Below are 27,281 nucleotides of genomic sequence, written 5' to 3'. Positions count from 1 at the left end.
TTGCTTTTTATCTGGAGCGATGAGAGAATCTCTGATTATAAAGGGAAGTAAGATGAGGCCGGATGCAGATGAAAGCGCAGCTATTGATTTTCAGCTTTATATATCCTACTGTTGAACGACGACGATGGCCTGTCTGATTGCGCTGATCATTTCCAAACAGCAGGTCAAGACGTGTCACTCTCACAACATTTAGAAACATCAAATGTGGCTATTATAGCGCTTGATGAGTAACTCCCGGATACTCTTCGTTCATTTCATCCATATTATATTTATATTTCTCGTCTCTACCTGCTGACTTTTTTGTGGAACAGACACAATTATCCTATTTTTTCCTGTTGTAATAATATCCCTTTAGGAAATAACTCTATAAAAAAAAGAAAATCTATAAAAAACCCATCCTCTGGTAATGAATTCAGTTTTAGTCGTGCACGTACTGGTCACAAAACAAAACAAAGAAAAAAAAAAGATCCAGGTCGTCCTTCAAACACAAATACTGAAAACCCCCAAACAAAACAACAAACAAACTGTAAGAGAAATTACTCATCATGCTAATGATATACTTACACAAAAGATTGGTTTATTTATACACCACCTCAATAAGCAAGAACCAAAGTTAAATTATCTGAAGACATCTGTAAAGCTATGCCGTTTACATTTACGCATACAAAACTTTGGCTATGCCTTGTGCTGGTCGCACGTATATTCAAACATATCTAAACAGGTGTCAGAAGTTTATACCTGACATCCTGTAGTTTGGTTTTGACAGATTAAAAATTTTATAGAGATTTATGTGAATGGAAAACTGAACTATATCGAAACATTTTAGGCATTCCAGATTCAAGTTCCTGGATATGTGAATACTCACTTTTTAAATATCGATTCTTTTTAGCTTTTTAGGTCTTGACAGGGGGCTTTAGTCTGTAGTTTGTCTGCAAACACTTGCCCACTACTCTCCAGGCAGTAGTGAAACTGTGAAAAGTGTCACACCAAATGGAAACGGAGACAGTTTGTCCTTAAAGTTATGTTGTTTTTGCTTTGAAGGAGAACATTTCCTGTTTGCTTCGCTCTTTTCAAAGTTTTACTCCGGCTTGGAGAGTGGTTGGAAAGTATTCCCAAACTATTCAGCAACTTCCAAGGAGGCAACTGGCAACTGCAATCACAAAGAGGTTTTTAGAGGTTTTTGCAGCTAACTTTCAGCAACTACTCACCAACAAGCTGGGGAATACAAATCTTCCCCTAGTGAGCGCACATTGCCAAGTTTTCTGACTGGTCTCTAGGTCTGATACCGGGCAAGAGAAAATGTACACTCTGGACAGGTTGATGGTGACAATCCTACTAGTCCTCCTTAAAAAAAAACAACAACACCTCAAAAACCCTGACCCTTTCTTTTGCTGACACATTGACACACACAAATAACCACCTGGGCACTTCAATTTATGGCTTATATGAAAGTTCCATATGACCACTTTAAGGGTATAGAAGTAGAAAATAAATGCAAAGTGGCTGCTATTGCCACAATCAACCGTGGTCTTGTCTAGCAGACAAGACCACGCTTGATTGAGAATGAAAGAGAGACATTTAATCAGACAGAGAAAGAGATAGAGCACCAAAAACAAATGGTTGATTCTATTTCTGCCAGTCCAAATGCTATTACCCAACCCTAGAAACATGGTGATTGTGCCCTAAACCAAATAGAGCAGTGAATACCAGGGCGATGCTCAGGCCAACAAAGCCACAAAGAGAGACAGCTTCAAGGAAAACTGAAGAGAAAGTCTTAAACTGCCTGAAGGAAAACAATGCTTATACCAAGTCAATAATCTCACCCAATGATTAAAGCAGAAGAAATTAGAGAAAGCAAAAGTAGATAAGGAACACAGCAGAAAAGACAGTGTTCCTCCTGGATGTCAGCAGCTGTACCCAGGCAATCACTAAGCAGCTCATTAGAGCTAATAACAGACGTTAATCAGAGGGAGACTTAGAACAGAAGACTCCGCCAACAGTGGCTAAACCACGGGGAGAAAGACGCCGATATTAGTTAACCGCCTACTGGCCAAGATCTACTCCACAGATTGCTCAATCTATAGACAGACAAACAGGCAGATGGATGGATACAAAGACCGAGAGGAGGGAAGAGAAGGGGTAGGATGGAGAAGAGGAGATATCACTATGCTCAGTTGCCAAGACATCGTACACAATTACAGTCTTCCTGTTGTTTATAGTTATAAAAGGTACGAATCCAACGTAGCTTTGCTTAGCTGAGTGGGAAAAACAGAAATAGGAACAATTTCTGATGGTTAAAGACAGGAGTAGAACCATCCACAACTTAAGTTATATGAACAGCTCGGCACAATAGTGAAAAAGCTGGCGAACTAATGGGACAATATGGCATGTAGCTGTAGTGTTTCAGGATTTTATGATAAATGAATGAATGAAGACCACAATAAGCTCTGGTTATAGATTTAAATCCAATTCCATTAAGGAAGAAAATCAATAAGTATACAGATAAGTATCAATAGCAAAACGCTGTGCTGGTGTCAATACCATTATTGAATAACACCAGGCCCTAATTAACAGTGTGTTAACCAAACAACAAATCATGTTCCAGCTTCAAATAAGTAAATGTGAGCCTCCCATTGCTTTAAGGGATTAAAGATGTCAAACATGAACTGCCAGCTTCCCGCGTTCGACGCTGATGCACCGTTGTTGCATTTCTTTCAGGGATGTAAAAGCACAAAAATGTACTGGTGCATCTCAAAAAACATATTTAGAGAGAGTAAAAAGTGAAACTTTTTTCCAACAAGACGAGCTTTCATACATTCATCAATAATAAACTGAAATACTTCAAGCTTTCTTTTTCCCCATTTTGCCAAATACAAGTTTATGATCATCAAAAATCAATGTTGAATTAAAAAAAATCCCAAATTATTAAAATATTTAATGCATAGTTTGAGTAAATTACTATTCAGACAATATAAATACTGTGTATTGCCCGGGGTAATAAAGTAGATGTAACCACATACCCAGAGAAGACTGCTGACTTGACAGTTGTCTAGATGACGCCCTCCAGGAGGAGGGTAAGTCACAGAAGGTCACTGCTGAAAAGGCTGGCTGCTCACAGAGTGCTGTATGAAACCATATTAATGGAAAGTTGACTTGGGGGGGGGGGGGGAAATTGTGCAAGTAAAAAGGTGTAAAACACACAGGAATGGCCGAAGCCTTAGGAAGCTTGTCAGGCAACTTTGATCAAGGCTTTCACAGAACTTCACAAGAAGTAGACTGAGGCTGGTGTCAGTCAAGAGCCACCATGCATTAGGAAAAGGGCTACAACTGTTACAGTCAAAAAGATCAAGTTAATTGTGAAGCAGACACTGTCAAGGGCACCTTACTTAGGCTGTGGAGAAAAAAATTGGACTGCTGATCAGTTCTCCTATGTCCTCTTTTCAGATAAAACAAAAGTTTGTTCTTCTTTTGCAAATCAAGGTCCTAGAGTCTGAAGAGTGGAGAGGCACAGCATGTCTTTTGTCCTTTCGTCCTCCCCCCCAACCGGTTGCGGTAGATGACTGCCCCTCTCTGAGCCTGGTTCTGGAGGTTTTTTCCTGTTAAAATTGAGTTTTTCCTTCCCACTGTCACCAAAACACTTGCTCATAACGGTCTCATTTAATTGATGGGGCTTTCTCCATTTTCTCTCTATTATAGCAGGGTCTTTAACTTAAAATATAAAGCGCCCTGAGGAAACTTTTGTTTGGTGCTACATAAATAAAATCGAATTGAAATTGAATAGAATGAAAGTCTCAAGTCTCTGCAGTCTGTGATGACTCAGGTGCCATGTCATTTGCTAGTTTGGGTGGTCAGCTGCAGAAAAGCTTTTTAGAGATTCTGAGTTCCTTTTCCACCAGGACACTGTGAGCAGCCAAAACTGCCACCAAATGGTTTGATAACGATGTCACGGTTTTGGCCGAATGGGTAGCTACGTTCATCCAGTCTTAATCCCACTGAGTATTTGTAAGGTACTGTAACAAAGAAGATGAGAAACACTTGACCAAAAAAGATGAGCTGAAGAGCCACTAACAAAGCAACCTCCACAATGCTAATGGTCACATCTGTGACACTAAAGCAGCCTCAAAAACAGTAACGCGTGTATAAATAAACACACACTTCAGAAGAAAGATATTCCCGTGCTGTAAATCCTTTGTTGATTCATATTAGATACTGGATTTCTGTGATTTATAAGCCACAATTATCAAAATGAAAATAAAAAAAAGACTTGAATATTTCTCTTCACATGTAATGAATGCAGAATATAAAATAATCATATTCCAAAGGATAAACTAAGACTTTTGAATAACAAAAACTTTTTAAGATGCACCTGTAAATGTGTATTTCGGACGTTTTCTTTCTAATTAAATAGGGAAAAGAAAAACAAGCAAAAAGGTGAACTTGTATTTAACTAGATTCTTAACAGGAATATAAACTATTTGGTGACAGTATATTCATATTGCATCCAAAGAAGCAGCGATCAGCATTTGGCCCTCTAATGAAAACTAATAATTATCTAATTTGTGCAAATTCGTACTCTGACAAAACGAACTGCTGCAGCACTAAATACAAATGACTCATGGCCACACAAGCGAGTGACAAAACTGGTGACAACTGAACAAATCCTCTAAACTGGCACTTTACTTCTATGACTGCACATGTTGAGCCATTAATTATATAAACACTGTGCAGCACAGCATGGCCGGGTACACTGTGTCACGGCTAAAGCTACATCCACAAATAACAGATCAGAGAAAAGATACGAGGGAAGATGTGAAGAAGCAGAAGGACAAACACATGAATGAGATGCGAGATCAGGCTGAAAAGGCCAGAAAGGAACCGCTTAGCAAAATCAACAGTAAATACTACCAGCCTTGTAATTCAAAGACAACATAACATCTCAATATCACTCTGGAAAGAAGATATGCTCATTTTCAGACATAATTACTTGCTTGATTCAGTTTAAGTTTCCTTCCAGTCAGACAAGCTCTTATATGTGCAGTGCTGTGTGGGTTTGTAATTAAGCCAGCTCACCTTGTCAGTCTGTGCTCTGTGTTTGTGTGAGGCCTTACATGCCTGCAGGCGTTTTATCACAGCTGACTGACAGTATGTTTCCATCTTCCCAGCTTTGTCCCTGAGTGCTCCACCTAGGCAGTCTATCTGCGTGCACACACACACCCTCCACAGTGGTAGGGCTCAGGCTGTATAGGGTTTCCAGCCACATATGGACAGCAGAGCTCAGTATATAATATACTTTTAATAATAACCCACTTGTTCATTAGAAGCATTTAGCTTGCGGATAATTTGCTGTGCTACCCCAACCTTGAGCCAAGAGCTAAGCTGCTGAATGCGAAACACTACTTTTCTTCGCCTGGTGAAAGCTGCAGTTTGCTGGCACTATGGCAAACCACAGAAAACACAATGCGAAATAAGGCATGTTGCAGGTTAATCTCTCGCTTTTCTCCCTTTTTATCCTTTGTGTTTATGGGAACTAGGGCTGCCACGATTAGTCGACTAGTCACGATTACGTCGACGATTGTCGACGACTTATTTAATAGTCGACGCATTGTTTGAAGCTTTGTAAGATCACAAAAGACACATCAATGAGTAGTAGGATTTAAGAGTGTAATAACGGCCTGAAACAGAAGATGGCAGCACTGCATGTACAAGGATGCCAGCTGCCGTTAAACCCCGAAGAAGAAGAAGCTGTGTCCCAGAATTCATAGCGCGGCCCAGCTCAGTTTCCAACAATGGCGGCAGCTAGTTAGTTTTAATATTACTCTTATTATTCTTTCTGGGTCACAAAATAAACGTTTAACAGATTTTCAGGCGAGAATGTAGCTGTGTAAACCTCAAACATCTGTTCAGTTTATCAAGACACCACATATTTTCAAAAGCGCTCCGACGTTTTTGGAGACGTCTGTTACCCACTAGCTCGATAGCTAGCCGGGGGCAAGGCTCACTAGAGCCGTGAGAACACCGCTACTCAGGTTGAACATGATATATAAGTCACTTAGATAACTTAAAAATGATATTGTTTTTTTGTTTTGTTTTTGTTTTTTTAGTATTTTATTTGTTCCTGAGTAAATCGGTTTGGCTGAGATTAAAGTTATAGTTTTTACACAGCTGAATAAATGTCAAGCAGAAATGTGAGATGCTGGAGAATATACTCCGGTGTCCTGTTATATTTTAGATAGCAAGGAGTTTATTAAACTTCACCGAAATAATCTGCAAATGTCATTAAAATTTTATAAACTATCATCTTGTCTTTATTTTTAGTTAGCACCTTAAACACTTAAAGCTGTAAGCTAATAATAGTTATATAAGAGCAGATGCTGCTGGTGCAATAAGCTGTACAGTTTTACGTCCAGTGGATGAATGATCTGATTAGTCGACTAATCGCAAAAATAATCGGTGACTAGTCGACTATCAAAATAATAGTTTGTGGCAGCCCTAATGGGAACTTTATTCACATCATAAAGCAATGCCAAATGTCAAAGAAAATATGGCTGACATAAAACGATCAGACTAAATATTCAGTATATAATTCAGTAATGTCCCACCAGCAGACACCAGCTGCTCTGCATAAAAAGTCATAAACAGTATATTGTGGAGTAAAGCACACATTTCTCTCCATTTGCTTGATGCTTTGAGCTTGAAGTAGCTTCTCAGAATAAAGTGTGTATCTAGGGATCTGAGTAATCTTTATTTCTTCAAAAAAAAAGCTGTTAAAAACACTCGTACACACCTCAGCAGGTCCTTTAGTATACAAGCATATTCCCCCTCCTCCTGTCCATTTACTTCTCATTGGTCCTCTCTAAGTGATCATCATCATCTGTGCTGTGTAAATGTCTGCGCATTCTCTCTCTAACCCTTTATCTTAAGTAATTCACATTGCCATTTGGAGAAGAGCTCCAGCTTCTGTTGCAATAAAATGTATTCAAATATTAAAATATGCTCAACTTGGAACATTTTCGGTCTGTCTTCACCATTCATTTCTTCAAGGGCCAACGCTCTCTAAAGTGCACCATCCTACTTCTACAAGGACAACAATGTACAAAATGGTGAAAGGGCATCTTTAATGTCAGAACTGAAACAACTTTCTTCTGCAAAACAAAACTAGAAAAAAAAACTGTAAAAGTTCTGCTTCTTTTTTTAAAATTGCATTGTAAGAGGTGATAGCTCCAAGAGCAAATTAACCAAGCACAGTGTCAATTTGTCATTTGGAAAAAAAAAACTTCAATTACCTGTACTGGGCGATAGCTGATAACATCTGCTTCCAGTAGCTGTCACTTCAGCAGGCAAAACTGTGGCAGTCAGCAGCTCAAAATAGGAAACCTTCTCTAACTAGTTACGTTTACACTTTCACTGAACAAACAGTGACCTTGTAGGCTGTCGTTCTGATGAAAGAAAGACATCTATTAAATTAATATTTATATCACATCTGATGTTGGAGATCACAAACACAGACTAGATCTCCCTGAGTACACTGTATATAAACATGTTGTTGTTTTCTACATGTGCTAAGTGGCTAATTGCCAATAAAACACAAGGATTTCCCTAAAAAAAAAATGAGATCCAAACTTCTTTATTTCAGATAATTCCATTAAAAATGCTCCAACACCACAAACACAGTCAAGATCTCCAGTGCAGGTACTTAAATTTCCTCATCCTTTGTCAATCCAAGTAGCCTCACCCATCACAACTGAAAAATGTAAAAAAATTCTCTAGGATCTAAACCTTTCTTATTCTAAAACAGGAAGCATTTTGAGTTTATGGCAGTTGACTTCTTTTGAAGCGACCCTCAAGTGGTTCCTCCAAGAATTCCGCTTTAAGCTTTTACGTGTTGGACCAGTCTTCTGCTTGGACACTGCACAGTTATACCATGTCATTTTCAACATGAATTGAAACTAGTCATTAAGACCCATTAATAAAGTGTTTAGAAATTATCTACTAATGAGTTTAGTAAGAGTCAATGAAAAACAAGCATAAGGCTCATATTTCATAGACTTCTATATAATCAACCCTATTTCTGGAACTAAAGGATGTGCCCAGTGGTGGCCATTAAAAAGAATGTAAACTTAAGGGTTTTAGTTTTAAAACCAAAAGGTGCATCCATTTTTTTGTTTTCATATAATGTATATGTATATAAAATTCCATAATCCATAAATTCCATATAAATGTGTAAATTGTTCAGTGAAAGCTGCTGTATACAAGCATACAATGAATACTCAGTACAGAGCTAATAGCTGAATTCTTCGTGAATTCCTTGCAAGTGTAAAGCACTTGCTTGCCATTTTGTGCCTGCTATGACAAGTACAGCTTCAAAGCAGAGAATGGTGATGGGGTACACCAGGCCATTCATCTCTGTTGATACAAGGAAGGACTGCCCGGCTCGGCTGCTTCCTGACAGCATGGGGGCACTTTCTCAGTCGGTGATTTTTCCCTTTATGAAAATCTTGTTTTCTTGTTCTGTTGTTCATCCCTCTCTGTCATTCTCCATGTCCTCACTCTTTCTTACTCTTAAGCCTGCCAAGACACTCAGGCTGCTGTTATTTTCTACCACTTTGCCTCTATTCTAGTTCTGCTTCCTTTTCACTCACAGTTGTCAAATCCTCACCTCCCAGAATTTTAAAACACTCTACCGTTTTCTGTCTCCACGTTGCTTTCTTGTTCTCATATTTCTTCAGAGAAAATCCATACTTAGATATTGGCAGGCAGAATACATTATGGATCCACTGGTCAATCATAGCCTCTGCTCATTAGAAGAGGACCGGTCGAGCTCCTTGCTCCTGTCATGGCCCATCCTGGCCTTAATTAGATAGCTTTTATAGTCGGCAAATGGGAGAGGTGCTACTCCAGAGCAAATGGAAAAGCCAAAAGCAAAGTAATGCTCGGAGAAGGAGACACTATAGACATTCCAGATCAATTTCTTTGATTGAAAAGGGGGATCTTCTAACAGTCCAATACAAAACAACTTAAGTGTGTTTTTTTCCCCTCCCACTGCATCAATAATGTAACAATTGGAACTTTTCAATTTGGATTAACAGGCAGGTGTTAATGAAAGTCGGTGACACGAAGAAAGGGAGGAGTGCTGCGAAGTTGGAGTGGTTAAGAAGTGGAGCCATCACTCCGCATTGCATCATCAAAAGGTAAATAGAGTGTATGGCAGATGAACAAGCACTGCAGTGCCAGACCAAGGCAGATGTGTGACTGGAGACACAAAAACAAAACAAAAAAAAATACAAAAAATACAAACGAGAATGAGCTAAACTGAAAAACAAAGAGAAAGTAGAACAAAAGGAAGATAAACTAACTAAACAAACATATGTGGGGGCATTGTGTGAGTGGTACAGGGTGTAATGTTGGTCTTTTTTTGCTCACCTCATCCTATCACTGTGGGTTTTTGCCCAGTAGCCTACCTACACTGTGGCAGCAATCAAAGAAGACATTCCAGAGAAAGACAGAAAAAGACAATGGCAATAAAATGATGTGAAAACAAGAAAGAGAACACCTCTAAAAGACTTGTTTAGAGGACAGATTATGCAGCTCGAAACAGGTCAAAGTCTTAATTACGCCCCCATCGGTGAACTGACTCACATTTGCAGATACTGGCTGTCACTCAAACTCACTCAAGGCTTTAAACGGTCGAGACGCAGACAAACACATTTGGAGTAAGGATTCGAAAATTCAATCTGATGAAGATTTCAGGGTTTTTAGAGCGAAAACTCTGTGTGCACTAGTGTGAGTGCAAAGGAAAAAGTAGTCCACACTGGCATTTTGCTTCAAGATGATCAAAGTGACTTTTTCAGTGTACTCCACATTCTGTTTACAGCTTTTATTCGTACTAATTAGGCCATCATACCATAATCAAAACTGCCAAACGACCAGCACTGTGCCACTTAAACAGACGGGAGTCATAAACGGACAGAGCTTTTCGGCGTACATTGGATAATGCAGACACATAAAAAACACATACGTTAAGCTGTTGTTACTGCAAAATCCTCGTCGGGAACAGTCACTGGATAAATGCAGCACTCTGCTGCACAACTGAGCCAAAGTACAAACCCAGGTGGTCAGAAAATGTAAGGAGTGCTGTGCAGAATAAATGTCTTCTACAATTATACAATGATTGTGGGACAGACATGAAACAAAATGGGTATCATTTCTGAACTTAAAATTGTTTAACTGATCACAGTTGTGGTCACTGACTTATTTTTTCTGCCCGAAAATGCTTGTGCTAACCACGGTGGCACGGTGGTTAGCACTGGGATTAAACGAGATTCGAACATGCTTACCAGCTGCACTTAGTCTGCGATGTTTAAACTGAAATCTAGCAACCTGTGACACTGTTACTTAACTTATGGCAATATTTTTAAAACCTATCTTTTGAATGGAAGGGCAAGTGAAACATGAAAGATTAGTTAAACATTTCAGCACGTTGATATATTGCTGCAGGAAGTTATGTCTGCCCAGTGGAACATTGAGTTTACATCCCGGACTAGCCCCCAATATATTATGCTCTGAATCAAAGCCAACATTTAATACAAAATAAAACTGAAAAAGAAATAATCAAAGCAAATAAATATGACGGGCAGCATAAAAAAGGGCAGCACGGTGGTTAGCACTGTTGCCGCCCTATGACAGCTGGGATAGGCTCCAGCACCCCCCGCGACCCTGAAAAGGATAAGCGGAAGCGAATGGATGTTTTCTAGAGATTAGTTAACTGAAAAAGTCCACAGGAAACAACACAAAAGCCAACGTTTCTTGAAGATTAAATGTGTATTTGCTCTAATTTTTAAGAAAAAGCAAGCTTTCCTTATAAGTTCATATAAATGTCAATTAATTATTTGTACATAAAATATTGTTAATAATAAATAATACAAAATAATTACAACTTAAGAGAAGGACATTTCTGCCTTCAGCATGAATTCATGACTTCAATTACATGGAAAGGACGGAGAGAGAGAGGGGGGGGAAGGGGTAAAGCAGCATAAAAGAAAACAGAAGAAGAGATGGCAAAAGGAGACGACAGCCAGAGAGTGCAAGAGCACAGACAGCATGAGAGAATCTCACTTTCTACCCCTTCACAAAGGAGCAAAATTAGGCCCACTGCATGAAAGAGCCAAACCTCTCTCTTCTTTGTCTATCCCTCTCCCTCTCTCTGCGTCAGAAAACAAGAGCACCTAACAACAACAACACAGCGCATCAACCCATCATGTAAGATGCCAGCCAGGCACGTTTGAAGGTTTGTTGGCTGTGTATGTTATTCAAGGCTCATCAGTGCATGGAGATACACAGGAACAAAGCATGGGGTGATGCTTTGAAGATCTGACAACAGTCTGAATTGCCCAAAGAGAAGAGGAGAGAGGAAAAACATGCAGAAAGAAGTAGGGATAGAGGAATAAAGAAGAAGAAAATGACAGCAAAAGAGAAGGTAGAGGAAACAAACAAAAAACAGGTGAAAAACTTTATAAAGAACAGTGGAAAAAGTAAAAGAGAAGAGAGGCTACGTCAAAGAAAGTAGCTCATTTGCATAACATCATTGGCACAAGCCGTAAGAAGGGATGGCAAATATGTAGATGCAGTTTCATAGTGAGTTCTTCTAAAAAATTCTTATTTGTGAGATATCTCAACTGTTTTCAGCTTCAATATAGCAATAAAGCTTTATCTTAATGACGCTTATGCTTTATAGATATGTGACTTCAACGTCCGTGTCATTTTGGAGGTTGTAGTAAAAGCACCAGACGCACTCCAGCACTGGAAGTTGTTATATTGTTGTTACATTTGTTAAAAATGGTGCTTCTAGCAGATTTTAAAATGACAGTAAATTTGCTGTGTGTAGTGTTGTGTCCAAAGTAGTACACAGAAGCAATTGGGTCCAACCTCTTAAGGCTCCCAGCAGGGTCACAGTGTGCATGGTGTGTGACTTACTGTGGTTTCAACAGTAGCTCTATGTTGCATAGCTTCAAAGATGAGCCAAAACATAGCACAGAGAACTTAAACTAACCTATTTTTGTGGGATGTATGGATTCTAGGAAGCAGCAAGAACTGCACACATAAGGGGAAGGATTTCTCTTTGTAGGAGTCTCTCGACAAACTAGTACGTAGAGCTTATTATAAATGTAAAACAAACAAGAACACAAAAGAAAAGGAGGTAAAATGTTTTTTTAAAAATTGGTCACGTTTCTCAATAAAGAAAAAAAACAACTCAAAACTCTCAGCAGGTGGTTGAAGGTGGCTTATCCTCTTTTTTCTTTCCTCTCCCATGTTCTGTTCACCTGATGTGTGTGCAAAACATCTGTTTTAAATTCAGAATGTTCAGCTTGAATAAAAAGAGCTGCAGAATGAGGAAGAAAGGTGACTTAAGTAATTTTGAAATACTCACACCAAACCACCTGGCACCAACAGCCATGCCGTTCAGAAACTGATTATCTAAAGGGATTTTCCCAAAGAATCATCAATTGAATTTATACAGAGAATGTTCCAACAAAGAGAGCGAGCAGCAATTCTTCGGGCCTTGTCCATGTCAGAGGACAATGGCCAGATTGCTTTAAACTGACACGAAGGCAACAGTGAGCATCTCTGCATGCACAACACAGAAGACCACACCACAGGCTGAGGATTACAGTTCATGTAGGCTCACCAAAATTTGACAACAAATGATTGGAAAAATGCTTCTATCCTAATGATTCTTGTTTTCTCCTGCAAAATTCAGATGGTAGCGACAATATTTGATGTAAACAACATGAAAGCATGGATCAATCATGCCTTGTATTAATTGTTCAGGCTGATAGTCATATTTCATTGGCACATTGTAGATCCCTTAGTCCCAGCTCTCAACGCCACAGAGCTTAGTCTAGCCTGAGTACTGAGTGACGATCGTGTGCATCCCTTTATGAACACAGTGTACCCATCATCTAATGGCTGCTGCCAAAAGGATAAAACACCATGTCAAAAAGCTCAAATGATCTCAAACTGCTTTCTTGATCATTACAATGAGTTCACTGTACTCAAGTGGTCTCCTCAGTCACCAGATCTCAATCCAACAGAACATCTTTGGGATGTGGTGGCATAGCAGGTTTGCCAATATGGACCCAAAATGTTTCGAGCAGGGGTGCAAGCCAGAAATGGCGAGCTTTATCTAATAAAGTGGTTGGTTGGTAAATTGCAGAAAATGAATGGGAAATGTAAAATAAAGCATCATTCCTCGTGAATACTGTCAAATGCTCTAAATGTAGATGGATTTTCTTGAATTCACTCACAATTAATCTCACAAAAATCATGTTGCAACTCTAATCGATTCATTTAACATCGCCACATTCAACATAAAGAAGGTACGAGCAACATATTTCTGCAACCCAAGGAGGAGCTCACTTGATGAAAGGAACCCTCCATGATGGTGATATCAAAGATCTTATACTGTAAACTGTAAATTATGCTGTCTATAGCAGATTTCAGGTTAACCAAATACTTTTAAAACACAGTAAATCTGTGACCACTACAAGGTAATATGTGGAGCTTCTCTCTCGTCCAGAGGGAGTGCATGCTGCAGGATTTCCTCTCAGCAAAGGAAGTGCATTCAGGATCGGAAAATCCAAATTAAAGAGATTTTTGAGCACTCTTCCTGGGGAGAAATGTCCCCCTGACTACAGCTGAAAGGAAGCAATTTTAGTATCCACTATAGGAGCAGGGTTCAGCCTTCAGAGTAAAATCTAATCGGATATGGAAAGTTCTCTGTCTGAAGAAGAGATGGAAAACAGGAAAAAAATATGACCTCTGCAGCAACCTCCCTTGATGCATTTCATTACGCTCAGGCAAGCACCAAGCTTAATTCCACTTAGTTCGAATTTGCCTGTTTAGGCATAATCATTGCAGTCTTTTAGTGTCTCTGCTGAAACTGCAGGAAAAAAAAAAGTGTTTCTTAGGATGTTAACAAGGTCGTCGTACATATAAAAACATTCTCTTTTCAGAATGTTTTTTTCTTTCTGAAAATATAAGGCTATTAAACCTGCCTCATTATCATGTAAGATTAAAACGACAGGTAAAATTACAATATGATGGACATTTTAAGACCCTTTCCATCAAAATAACAACAAGAACGTCTGCAGTGCTGGTGGGAAGTAAACTGTTGTTGTATATTATGTTAGCTTCCCTGTAACATATCAGTAAGTATTGTTTTACAACTGTAGCTGCCAACACTTTCTTGCTATTTAACAATAACTTGTTAAATTGCAAGGGCTGCACGGTGGTTAGCACTGTTGCCGCACAGCAAGAAGGTCCTGAGTTCAATTCCACCATCAGGCCGGGGTCTTTCTCTCCCCCGGGTACTCCGGCTTCCTCCCACAGTCCAAAGACATGCAGTTTGTGAGGATAATCCAAATTGCCCATAGGTGTGAATTTGCACATGAATGTGAGCGCGAATGGTTGTCTGTCTCTGTGTGTTAGCCCTGTGACAGACTGGCAACCTGTCCAGGGTGTACCCCGCCTCCCGCCCTATGACAGCTGGGATAGGCTCCAGCACCCCCCGCAACCCTGAAAGGGATGAGCAGAAGCGAATGGATGGATTGTTAAATTGTTGCCTACCCCTCACCCAAACCCACAGGATGGTCCTGCTGGGGCTTTTTCCTGTTAAAAGGGAGTTTTTCCTTCCCAATGTCTCCAAGTCCTCAAAGTCCTAATGGCTCTAATTGTCAAGGATTTATCCTTGCAGGGTCTTTACCTTACAATATAATGCGCCTATATGCAACTCTGGTTATGAATTGGTGCTATATAAATAAAGATGATTTGAGTTAAATTCACAGTGTACATACAGTGCAGCAAAGGAAAAAATGCTACAAAAAATAATATGCAAGAAGTTCCATCTGGTCATATTTTCAAGTAGTTCAAACATTTAAAAAATAAATCAATAAATAAAAAATAAAATTATATCGCACCTATACCGGCAATGAAATTTCTTGCAACTGCTTTCCCCCTTCTCATGTTGAGGATCTGAAGCAGTGTTTATACTGTCAGAAGAGTTAAGTGTGAAAGGAAAATAAAGCATTCATCTACACAAATGTGGCACAACTTAAACGCTCACAGCAGGAGGGCCCTGGGAAAAACAGCGCGGTGTGCACACACACACATATACACGCCTACACGTGTCATGCTCTCTCACACACATACTGTACAGTCTAATTCCTAAGTGTTAACCAGAATGCTTTGATAGATGGAGCTTAAAAGCACATTCGAAACACAAACTGTAACCAAGTGTGTGTCTGGATGAAAGCAGAAAAGAAAGAGGGATTGAAAAGAGGGGCGAGAAGAGGGCACACAGGTGCAGGAGGAGCTCTTTGGACACAGAGTTGTGAAAAGAGAAACGGTCTCAAGGGTCCCGGGGTTGATTTCCTGTGACCTGTGGTGATGAACCGGCGAGTAACCCCTGAGTCTCGCCAGCTACAAAAGGTGCCACTCTGCACTGTGGAGAGTGGCACTTTCAGCAGAGGGGTAGCAGAAAGAGATGAGTGATCCTTACTTCAAAAGGATATCACACAAAAGATTAGGGAGTTTTAAAGTGAAAGTTGAAAAAAACAAAGGGGGGGGTTGCCACTCACCAATATATTCAAAGACGAAAACGACGAAGAATGGTGTGACCAGGTCGTTGATGCCTTGCACGTAGCCGCTAGCGGGATGCCGGATGGCCCAGATAAACAGGATCCGTTCAAAAATCTTAAGACATACAAACATACACAGAGACAGAGTACCAACGCCATGAAAAGAGAAGAAAAAAATTCAATCCAACACTCTAATAACAACATAGTTGTAGAAATTTTTAACACAATGATTGACAACATTTCAGACATTAAGCTGGTTGGAATTAGAGATTTAAATCATTAAAGCATACATGTCAGAAAGCGAGTGAGGTGTGGAAAAAAAGCATAGGAATCATTTCAGGCGTGCTAAGCTGGTAAAGAAGAAAAGCTGGGCTCATGTCATGGGAAGCAGGTTTCAACTCTGCCACATTAGCTGATCATCTACTTGGAATACTGTTTAAACCCATCTCTTGAAAAACTAAAGGTAGCCTGGGGACTTTTGATCACTTGTAGCATATTTTTTTCCTTTTTTAAGAGGGCTTTGTTTGGTTTCTTTTACAAAAGCATAATCCAGCAGATCTACAGGCGGTCATGCACATACACTCCATATTAATTATGGATGTAGCATCCAGTTCTGAAAAGTGAATCAGACTCATAATTGTCAACCTAAATTCTTTCCAATGCCCAGCAAAAGGGGCGTGGGGTGGGGGGGCTGACACGTTCCTGATGAGTTTATGATCTGGATCATTAGTTTCTAGTCTCATCTGATACAAAACGATGTTCATTTTGTAGCTAATGGTCCAATTTAGAAAAAGACAATAACGCGATGGCTGCTTTAAGACGCATTCAGTTCAATTCAATTTTATTTATACAGCGCCAAATCACAACAACAGTCGCTTCAAGGCACTTTATATCGCAAGGTAGACCTACAATAACACATACAGAGAAAATCCCATCATATGACCTCCTATGAGCAGCACTTTGGCGACAGTGGGAAGGGAAAACTCCCTTTTAACAGGAAGAAACCTCCAGCAGAACAAGGTTCAGAGCGGGGTGGAACCCAGCAGATTACTGTCATCTGTTTTTCAGTCACATCCGCCCCTCCCTCGTTCAGGTGCACTGAAAGTCACTCAACCTCAGCTGTCAGCTGGTCAGTTTTTGGCTAAATGATTTGATTTTATTTAGAAAGAGGGACAATACATATTAATGAACATTTTAACAAATGTAAATATGCCAGATTGTAGCCTTGGGCTAATTTCCATCTGCAGTGTTTGGCTTAAGGCCCCAGTTATTTTGTTTGCAACCTAAGTAGCAAAGGGACAAAAGATGCACCTCATTAGCCAAGCTAGTTAGATAGCACTATAGTCAGCTGACACAGTCACATAGTTTAACGTAGAGCTTGAGCGATACTGAATTTTTGAGGCCGATACCAATAACAATACTTGGAGATGTCCACCTGAATCTGCTTAGATCAATTGGTTATGTTTTTGGCAATTGAAAAACAAACGTGTTGTCAACAGTGAAAACACCAACACTGCTTTGGCGAACAAACTATGTGACATCAAAACTCATAAAATGGCAATAGGATGTTTCTACCGCCTCTTCTCTACTGCCAATGCCGATACATCTACAATTAGCAATTATATAATATCGGCCTGCCAATACATCCACAGTTAATATGAACCATTTCTTTGGCTCTCCATCATCACTGAGCAACACCTCAGTCTTTAGCTCCTCAGCTGTATTTCTTGTTCTTAAAAAAAAAAACTCACTTTGAACTTTGTTCTCTGATTCTGGTGTTGGTCTCCTCCCTCCTCACTTTGTCTCTGTCTCTTCCTCTTCCCCTTTGAGTCAGTCTCCTCCATCTCCTTCTCTTTCCCTTCTTTTCAACATTTTTTTTTGCAAGGCAAACACTTCCATCTTTGTTATGGGTGGCTGTTTAATACTGTCAGCCCCAGTGAATTAGAAGAGGCTTGATGTTTAGCTTGGTTTTTTTCTGTTGTGCAAATGGATTTCCCTCCAAAATACGAAGACAGAAACACATTTTTCTTACACCTTGATGTACCGCACCCATCAAGCCCTTATGTTTTGGTGACCATGTCAGGTTTCTGTCACTTTCTAAATAACCTCATACCTCATTGTTTTATGGTATATAACATGGTCATGGTAATGGGTTTTTTGTTTGTGTTTTTACTGGGAAGTGTCTCCACAAAACCCTCGCCTTTTTATTTAAAGTAATTCCATCATTGCTAAGACAGTGGAAGAGAATGGTAAGCTCTCCCTGGCTTTCTCCTCCACACCTCACACCACCTCTTTCCCTATCAAAGCTGCATCAATCAAACACAGGAGAGGTGCTGGTGAGAGCAAGGGGAGTGGGTAATGGGACTTTCATGCAGCCTCAAAAGCCGACATGCATATTTCACATTGGCAACCGCTTTGAGTGAACTCATGCACACAAAAACTACCCGGTCCGCAGCCGTTTTACTGTGAGGACAAAGACTCTAAACTCTGTATGTTTGTCTGTGGCATCATTTGTATATGAAAGCGAGAGAAAACGCAGCTGCAACTGAATATTTTCTCCAGGAGAAGATAACATTAACTTCATTTGGAGAAGTCCAGTTTAACTTCAGATTCTCCTAATAATAGAGGCTTTTTTTTTTTTGGGGGGGGGGGGGGGGTCACAAAATCAGCTTTTCTGTCTCCTTTGTCAAAAAACTATTGTTCAATTCCATTAGCTCCAGTCCCCCAAGACCCAGATAAGGATAATCTCCAGAGATAAAAAAGAAATTGTTACAAGAAAGGTGTCAACTCAAGAAAATGTTCATTGGTGTCTTGTCCAGATCTTGGGGGAAAAGGGCTGTCCCACATTCAAAACATTAGTCTATTAAATATCCTACAATAACTATACGAGTCGCTTACATCATACCTATTTGTTATGCAAAGACTAAAATTAAAAAAGCTTGTGGTATAAGGCTCATACTGTGCTGAGTGATAAATCCTGCTCTTTTAGCCTATAATCACAAATTGTATGCAAAACACAACACATTTGAATCTTGTAATTGCTGATTATCAACATCTCCTGAAGACAATATTGTACTTGAAAACAAGAAAAACTCCAACGCTTTAGATACCACTTAGGAAATCACTGCAGAATTGCTTCAATATCCCTCTCTCCCTGAAATGGAACAGACTGTTGACTGCCTTCCATCTTGACTAAATCTCCGGAGCCCCAGAGACAAACAAGTGAATGAAATGAAGCAGAGGTGATTTTCAGGTGGCACCGCAGCAAGCATAACCATATAAAAAAAAAAAAAAGGGAGGGGGGCCTTGGGAGTCTGTTGCATACCAAAATATATGAGGAGCACACTGCTTGAATATTTCAGTGTATGCTGGTGGCTTTTATTTAGCACGTAAGCGGGAAGAGCTGATGTGTGGGGATGAGAGGGAGAAAAACATGGGATCTGGGAGAGGGGAAATGGAGGTAAAAGGAAAAATACAAACATCAGATGAAGTAATAGTGCATACTGTAGATAAGATACTTGGTAGAAAACAAGCACCCAGCCTCCTCCTTGTCTGATCTCATTTCCACGCTAAGCTCCCTGCTTACAGCCTCGACATGTATCCTGTACAAAACAGGGGCAATGGGAGGTGGCACTGCCTGGGGCAACGTGCGTATGTATTCAAGTGTTTGCACATATTATAGGTCTGTGCACTCCTGAATGACAGCAACCCTCATCATTTTCTTTCACTTACAGGTACAAGAGAAAGTTTGGAATTAACATAAGTCTTCATGTAAGTCACAGCAGTCTGACTAAACAAAATACACAATCTTATTTTTGCATTAGCAGTCACGTGCAGTGGAGGCCAGATAGGAGCAGCACCTCGTGCAACCTCTTTCAGCAGTAAACAAATGCAACAGGAGGCTTTTAGAAACGCTTTTTCCTGCAGGAGTGTTTCAGTGCATCCATCTTTCTTTGGATAACTGAGCAGCCTTCTTGATTTGACCATTCCAAGATATTACCTTTCTTCTTTTCTAAGTTTAATCTACTTATCTACTAAGTAAAGCCTGAAAAAATTCTGAATTCATTATTCCCCTACTGACTGCAAAGCATCCAGATCTCGAGGCAGGACAGCAGACCCAAACCATGATGCTCCCTCCACCATGTTTCACTGTGTGGATAAAAGTTTTGGTATTGGTGTGAAATATTTTGACTTATTTTTGGCGTTTTGTTTTATTTTTTAACACAACATTGCACATTGTGGCATAAGATCATTGTTCTACGTCTGTCCTATAGGTATGAAGAAGTTAATTACCTCTCAAAATTTGTTTAGCACCAGACTTCAGATATGTGAAAAAGTGAAAATACACTCTTTGTAAGCATTCTGGCATCAGTCACCATGATAATTAAAGCAAAGCTATTTGGCTGAGGTAGAGAAAAATGAGGCATAACCATTGGGGAATTTGGGATTTTAAACGTTTTACGGACATAAGTAACCATAAGTTGCTAAAGTATATTATTGGCATGATTACTGTTTTTACTACACATATGAATAAAATGGTAAAAAGTTAATTAACCATATGAGTGTTGATGTTGCATGGTTTATCCACCAGAGGGCACTCTGCAATTTCCCTGTTGGCAACATCCCTGTTAAGAACGCCACAATTATAACAACCAGATGATCACCGCACTGTCGGGTAGATTGTAAATGAGGAAATAAGAAACTACTCTTAACAAATGTTAGGAAAATCTGCTTATGTTTGTGTCTGAAAGAATGAATGTATCGGCTGAGATATCGGACTTTTAAATCAAAATATCAATCCTATCAGTTGGATTGATACAACAACAACAAAAAACAAAAACAAAAAAAAAACAACCTACACATGACACGATTTCTTTTCTCGTAACCTTGTATGTTATTCTGCTGATAACTGTCCCTTTATGTTCCCCAGCTATAGCAACAGTTGAGTTTAGCGTGTTACAAAAATATTATGACCTCAGCAGTGTAGTCATACGAGGTGCTGAAATGCAGAAAACAGAGTTTCAAACACTTAAATACATACTAAGACTTATTTTTAACAAAAGTCAAGACATTACTAGACTCTTTAATGACCTGCGGCCAACTTGACTCTTGTGAAACATCAAGTGGTCTTTTGCAAAATAAAAATAAATAAATAATAATAATAAACATTGTGACCCATCATTTCTTTCTTGAAGATCCGTGTTTTCCTTTGTGCTACTTTTCCATGAACACATTCTTAGTGGGTGGGTTTTTGTTTAAGTGGACACGTGAACAAAGGTTTTAGTAACTTAGAGATTTCTGCTTGCATTTTGCTGTTAACTTTGGATCCTTATGTTTTCTTTAAATTTACAGACTTTGTTCTTGGTGTGATTCCAAGCTTTAGGACAGAGGTTCTGTTAATTTTTTCTAGTCTGCATTGTGATTGATTACTTCATGTGTTCAATGAAGATCAACCAGATTTTCACCTAAATGCAAAAATCCCACTATGTTGTATGGATGTCTGAGTGTGTATGTGCGTGCTTCCTTGCACCTTTGTGCAGGTAAACACACAAAGCAGCTCGGAGCCCTGGGCACCTCATTAGCCTCCACCTCATTATGGAGTTTTCTATCTGTGTTTTCACTTCTCTGCTTCTCAGGCCAGTGGTTCTACTCATGACAGGCCATCCCTGAAGCACTAGAATAATAAGATAAGCTTAACCCAATATAAATGAATGGAATCAGGTTAATGTCCATGTTAAGTTGCACTGGGATGCTGCACTGATAGTCCCTCAGACCAGTGGAGTAACTTCTTACAAGAATTTCATAGCTAAAAGACCACTAACCATACTTACATTATTTCAAGTTATTCTGTAACTTACAATGAGTAGATAGTTAAAGGTTTCAAGCCATAACCTGGCTTATAGTTTCTCACACAGCCCTGACCCTGTTCTGGCTTTACACTTCATGTTTATTGAAGTGTGACATTCTGAAGGGAGACAACAAATCAATCAGATTTTAAATGTCTTCATTGATATAACTATTAAATTACATGTGAAATCACTATTGTCAAGAAAAACCACTGATTTGTGGTTACGACAACTTTGTCACTTTGTGTAACTTATGGGTTTAACACATTACTTCTGAGCCAACTAAATCATCTGCACACATTTAATACAAATGACCTAGTAAGCCAAAAATCTAGTGTGGTGGGGCGTGGTCTGCGGGGCCGTGCGGACGCACCTGCACGGCATCCGCAATCACGCCCGCCGTGTTAAAACACGGGGACTCAGGGGTTGGTGGTGGTGTGGTGTGACGTGAATCAAATAAAGTTGGCTCTGAACGTCGCTCCGTGGTCCCGCCGTGCCTTATTCATGCCACATTGGTGCCGAAACCCGGGAGGCGGCATGGCGGGTACCTACCAGAGCCAGGAAAGGAAAGAGCTGGCCGAGAGGGTGGCCGAAATAGCGGCCACCCAGCGGAAGCAGGCGGCGGAGGTGCGTCGCCAACAGGAAGAGCTGCGGAAGGAGAGCGAACGCCACCTGGGGAAGATGGCAGAGCTGGCAGCGCTGCTCTGGGCCTGGGCGCCACCCCCACAAGTGTGTCCCGAGGACAGTGAAGCGGTGGAGGAGCCGTGTGGGTCACCTCGGCAGCCGGAGGTGGTGGACGAGCCACGCGGGGGTCCGAGCCTGCCGGAGGAGGAGGAGCAGCCGGGTGAAGGGCTGCTCCTGCCGGGAGCGGTGGAGGAGCCGCTCCAATCGGAGGCCGAGGACGAGGCGGGCGAGGGTCTACACCTGCCGGAGGCAGAGGAGTCGCTCCACCCAGAGGTGGGCGAGGGGCTGTGCCTGCTGGGGGCGGAGGCGCAGTGCGGGGAGCCGCTCCAAACGGGAGTGGCGGAGGCGGTGGCGGAGCAGCTGTGCGGGGAGACGGAGGTCCCTGCTCCAGGGCAGCCTGTGCAGCCGGAGTTGGAGGCAGAGGAGCGGGACAGCCCCGCTAGGCCGGGGATCGGCGGGCTGGCTAGTCCAGCCTCGCTGCCACCAGTCGATTCTGCGCGCCTGACGTCTGCCCAGCCGCCTGTGTGCAGGAGCTCACGGCCATGCCTGTGGGGCCGTGTCCGCTTGCTACGCGGCCGACCTCCGGACCAGCTTCGCCGTTGCCGCTGGATGCGCGGGCGGCCACCAGAACGGACGCTTCCCCGTCGCTTGGTCAGGGGCTGGGGCGCCGATGTTTAGGGGCCGAGTCTCGCCCCAGTTCGCGGGGGGGGGAGTAGGTTCGGCCAGATTGCTCCCCGGCCTCAATCGGGCGATGGGGGTATGTGGTGGGGCGTGGTCTGCGGGGCCGTGCGGACGCACCTGCACGGCATCCGCAATCACGCCCGCCGTGTTAAAACACGGGGACTCAGGGGTTGGTGGTGGTGTGGTGTGACGTGAATCAAATAAAGTTGGCTCTGAACGTCGCTCCGTGGTCCCGCCGTGCCTTATTCATGCCACATCTAGTAATTAAAACTGTATTTTTTTAAGGTAAAATCAGTATTGATTATTGTAGGTTCTTCGGAAGCATCTCAAGGTGACTATTGCTGTGATTTGTGGCTATATGAACATAACTCAATTCAAGTGAATTGAACTAATAGAGTGTAATGACAGGTTGGAAAAGTTGTTTTTTTTTAATGAACATTACAAAAAACATCCAATACACAGTATATGTAGACTTAAAGTGATACTGATTCATATTAAGTAGCTACAATCTGCATTTACCCATCAACAGAGAAACTGAGCAAACCCGATCTGAGTGAAATCAGCTGATATTAATTTTATACGTATGATAAAATATGTAAAAGCGCAGCAGCTCTGTGTGAGAAACAAATGCCTTTAAAGTATTGTTTATGCATTTCTACTGATCACCATGAGAAAAAAGGTGCTTATGAGTTTTCCTAGCTTTTAACCATATTGTCCAATGTGCACAACTGTGACTAATAGTTCAATGTTTCAAACATAATGCTCAAGATGTTTTGAAGAAAATGACTTCTTATATCGGCCATAACAGAGCACCCAACTGTAATAAGAAATGCTTCAGTAGAACTAACGAAGCACAACAAAAAGATATGAAACTGCCAACCATGCAGAGTGAAAGTTAAAAGGGATCTAATCCCATGCATGTAATTATTAAAATCATGTGTGTTCTTCGCTTGAGCAGCTGTGTATGTGCCCCATGCCAAATCATGCAGTGCTTAAGCAAGGGTCTTCCCATTTTACACTCGCAGGCAGATAGAAAAACATTAAATAAAGTAAGTAAATAAATCAAGATACTGAGACTTGAGTTGAGACGGTATTTTTACTCTAACACTCAACTACTCTTCACAGTTTGTGCCCCATTTTTTCGACCTATATCGTTTTAACTATTGTCATGTTTTTCCCCTCTTTGTAAGCCATCTCACATGTTCTGTCTTTAAGGTGTCCAACATCATCAGTGCCTCTGATTCCAGGACCAAATCTGCCTAAAAGTAGAAAAGGGAAAACCCTGCTAGGTGAGTTGGTGTGTGTGCAGCTGGAGGGGTCTCACCTCTTGAACAGAAGCTTGTTGAAAGAGAGGAATAAGAGGATTAGTTCTCGGTATGTCAATGTGAATCTGCAGAGAGAAGGAGAGAAAAAAAAAAGACAAACACTGAAGCAACGGGCAGGTTAGCACAGATTTGGCCATTACAGACAGTGACAGGAACGGATAGCGAGAGGAACAGTTAGTGGATTGGTGTCTTTGATTGAAGTCGGACTGGGGTTTCAGTTTTCTGAAATGGATAGCAGCTGTGGTCTTGAATGCAGCACTGCATATGAGCGCCCTTGCATGCTGAGATGCCTCTACGATAATATGTGCTTGCATCAATGCGTGTGTGTGTGCGTTTATGCATGTACGAGACCACATTTACACCATTTCAGAGTGTTTACCCCACAGACGACCGATACGACAGGCGGACAGATTCATCAGAAGGGAGCCAGGCGGATGCAGGGCGGCAGCTGGAGCCAAGCCAACTGAAATAGCCCGGTCTGTTTGTAAGAGTGCGCGGCTGGTTACGGGACTGGGCATTGGGTCCACATCCAGTCCACCTTACCTCTGTCACCTTTGGCTGCAGCACCAAAGATTCAGGACTCATCCTAGGAATGTCTATGTGGATCTGACAGCAACATGGGAGAGAATGTGTTAGACACACACGGACACACACACATAAACACAAACACACACAATATAAACGTCCTCCACATGTACTGCATTTTCAGACTTTTTCAGGCGTTATAAAGAAATGACAAAGGACATAAAGTGGAGTTATTACACTCACACCCAGTTCTATATTATATGTTGGAATGTATAGGGTAGCTTTGCATGATTACTTATAATCCTTATTTGTCTTATAGCGTATCAGTTCATCCACTGTTTTCAACAAGCCACTCTAGCTAGTGGCTGCCCCTCACAAACAGAAGGTTTGAGCAAAAGATGGGTGGGGCCTCAGACGCCAAATAATTTACACATCTTCTGTCTTGATAGCATACATAGTCAAGAGCAGTAATAAGAAGAATTTTGAGCATTTGGCTCACAGGGATGACTTCCACATATAGTGATGTTTCTACATCGAGCGAGGACGTTTTTAGAGGTCTGGCTTGTCTCTTTGTTGGTGCGTTTCCAGAATTACTTAATGTAATAAACAGATTTGCATTAAAAATATCTAATGTGGAGCGCGGCCCATCTTAGAAATGGTTAATATTTTGATGCATGCGTCCCTCTGCAACAAAGCCACACTACTAACCACAGAGCCACCAAAACTTACTACAAACCAATACTAAATCCTCCTGGATTTAATGACTGAGTTGAAACAAGGTATGGAAGGAAGCTTTGGTCATGTTTAATATGAGCGTGCACCATTTTCATAGAATATATGACAGAAAATAAGCTAAAAGTATTCAAGGCCACTTTAAAATGGGAAGTTGTGGTATTTCCCATGAAGCAGGACGAGGTGGTATCTTTGAGAATATAATAATTCTCTATGTAAGTTCCAGTAGCATTCAGCTCACTGTTTTAAAATTGTATTTTGACATTTGACATTTTGTAATTGATAAGGCCATCGTAAATGAAGGGTCGGTATTTTCATCCTCTAGTGGTCCAAATATTTTTAATGCATCAGAAATAAACCAACAAAATGCCATCTCCACACAACACTCTTCTCTGCTTGCTTGAAAAATAACAAAAAAAGACCAAAGCTAGATTTTTTTTAGATCACTTTCTCCTGGGGAAGAATGAAACTGCTGCAGTACATCAAAAGGGTTTGCAGTTCAAGCTGGGACATCCGTATGCACGCACACACACACACACACACACACACACACACACACACACACACACACACACAGTGGGCAAGTTACAAGGAACATAAACAAAAATATAAAAGAGACAAAAGAACAACCTCGAAACAGACGGACATTCAGAATGGATGATGGACACACAAACACAAGGATGACATGTAACAGAAATGAGCGGAGCCCTGTGTGATATCACTTAAAATTAATGACATACTTGAACAGTAGACCCACTTTCTCTTTACAAAATAAAGACTACACAGACTTACTATATTAATAATTGCAGGCCACAGAGTAGAAACTCAGTGAAGCAAATGAACCTCCTAGTGTTCCTTCTTCTTGTGCTTTTGGCAGCGTGATTTGGATCGCCATCACGCTGCAGTATTGCTCATGTTGTCAGCCAGTATTTTGTTAAATTCACAGGCATTGATGGTCCCATCTATAAATGTCATCTCCCTTTTGCACTCAACTAGCTCCAAATCATCACACCCCTGCGCTCTCTGTGCTTCACTGTCGGGACTATGCATTCACTGTAGTGGTCCTGCTGAACCGCGCGCGAGCCAAAATAAATTTCCTCTTTGTGCTTCTTTTTTAAAGTCTACACCGGGTTTTTTTCTTTTCTTTTTTAAGTTGTTCGAACAGGCTGACATTACAAACTGTCCTTTACACTGTCTGAGCTACCACAGAAACACTCTTTCCATGGATAAACCCTGAGCCAAATCTGAAGTACTTGCCCAAACTTAAGGTCCGAGCCCCTTTGCAGCTATGTATCTTAACCCACATTCGGTGCTCAAATTCTGGCCTGCCTACATGCAAATACATCTGCACAGTGATGCGGTGCCCACCTCATAACAGACTGTTGAAAACCTTTAGAAATATTTCAAAAAACAAATTAAATATGGATAATTAAATATGATGTCTTTTCCTATGCCCGATACTTTCAGTAGCTGTCTTATTTCTGCAAAGTTTACCGACTGCGGTTTATTGCAGTATTTTGCTACATTAAACACTAACAGCTGGGAAACTTGCAGATGTTTTGTTGAAGCCTTTATGTGGACCAAATTGCATGTAAGACAGACTTTTGGGATATACAACATTACGTGGGATGTTATTTTGTGGATTAAATTAAACCATGTCATTAAACTGCATATGCCTGACCCTTGGTGTGATCCCCATTTCCTGGCGTGAACCTTAGTAAAATTGAGTCTGACACTCGTGCTATACCTTTTGATTACTTCTGCAGCCGTCTCATTTCGACTCATTTATGGTTGGTCACTGATATTCCTGTATGCTTAACATGTGGGAGAATTCTCACAATAAATGCATTTCTAGC

The 27,281-nt window shown here is 40.9% G+C and overlaps 1 protein-coding gene across 2 annotated transcripts in view; it reads right to left on the bottom strand.

Moving 5' to 3' along the window:
* tbc1d22a (TBC1 domain family, member 22a) overlaps window positions 1–27,281 on the bottom strand; it is a 168,468-nt gene that overhangs the window by 79,260 nt on the left and 61,927 nt on the right. The window contains exons 8-9 of one of the 2 annotated variants that reach the window (XM_080886923.1): window positions 24,712–24,774; window positions 15,633–15,747 (exon numbers count right to left, since the gene is read on the bottom strand). In XM_080886923.1, the coding sequence (XP_080743049.1) occupies window positions 15,633–15,747; window positions 24,712–24,774 (178 nt within the window). Of the gene's footprint in view, window positions 1–15,632; window positions 15,748–24,167; window positions 24,234–24,711; window positions 24,775–27,281 lie in introns of both variants that reach the window. The other variant, XM_080886922.1, reaches the window with a different exon arrangement.

The sequence above is a fragment of the Rhamphochromis sp. 'chilingali' genome (genome assembly GCF_963969265.1).
Source record: "Rhamphochromis sp. 'chilingali' genome assembly, chromosome: 7".
Lineage (NCBI taxonomy): Eukaryota > Metazoa > Chordata > Actinopteri > Cichliformes > Cichlidae > Rhamphochromis > Rhamphochromis sp. 'chilingali'.
This window is presented reverse-complemented; position numbering and strand designations above follow the sequence as displayed.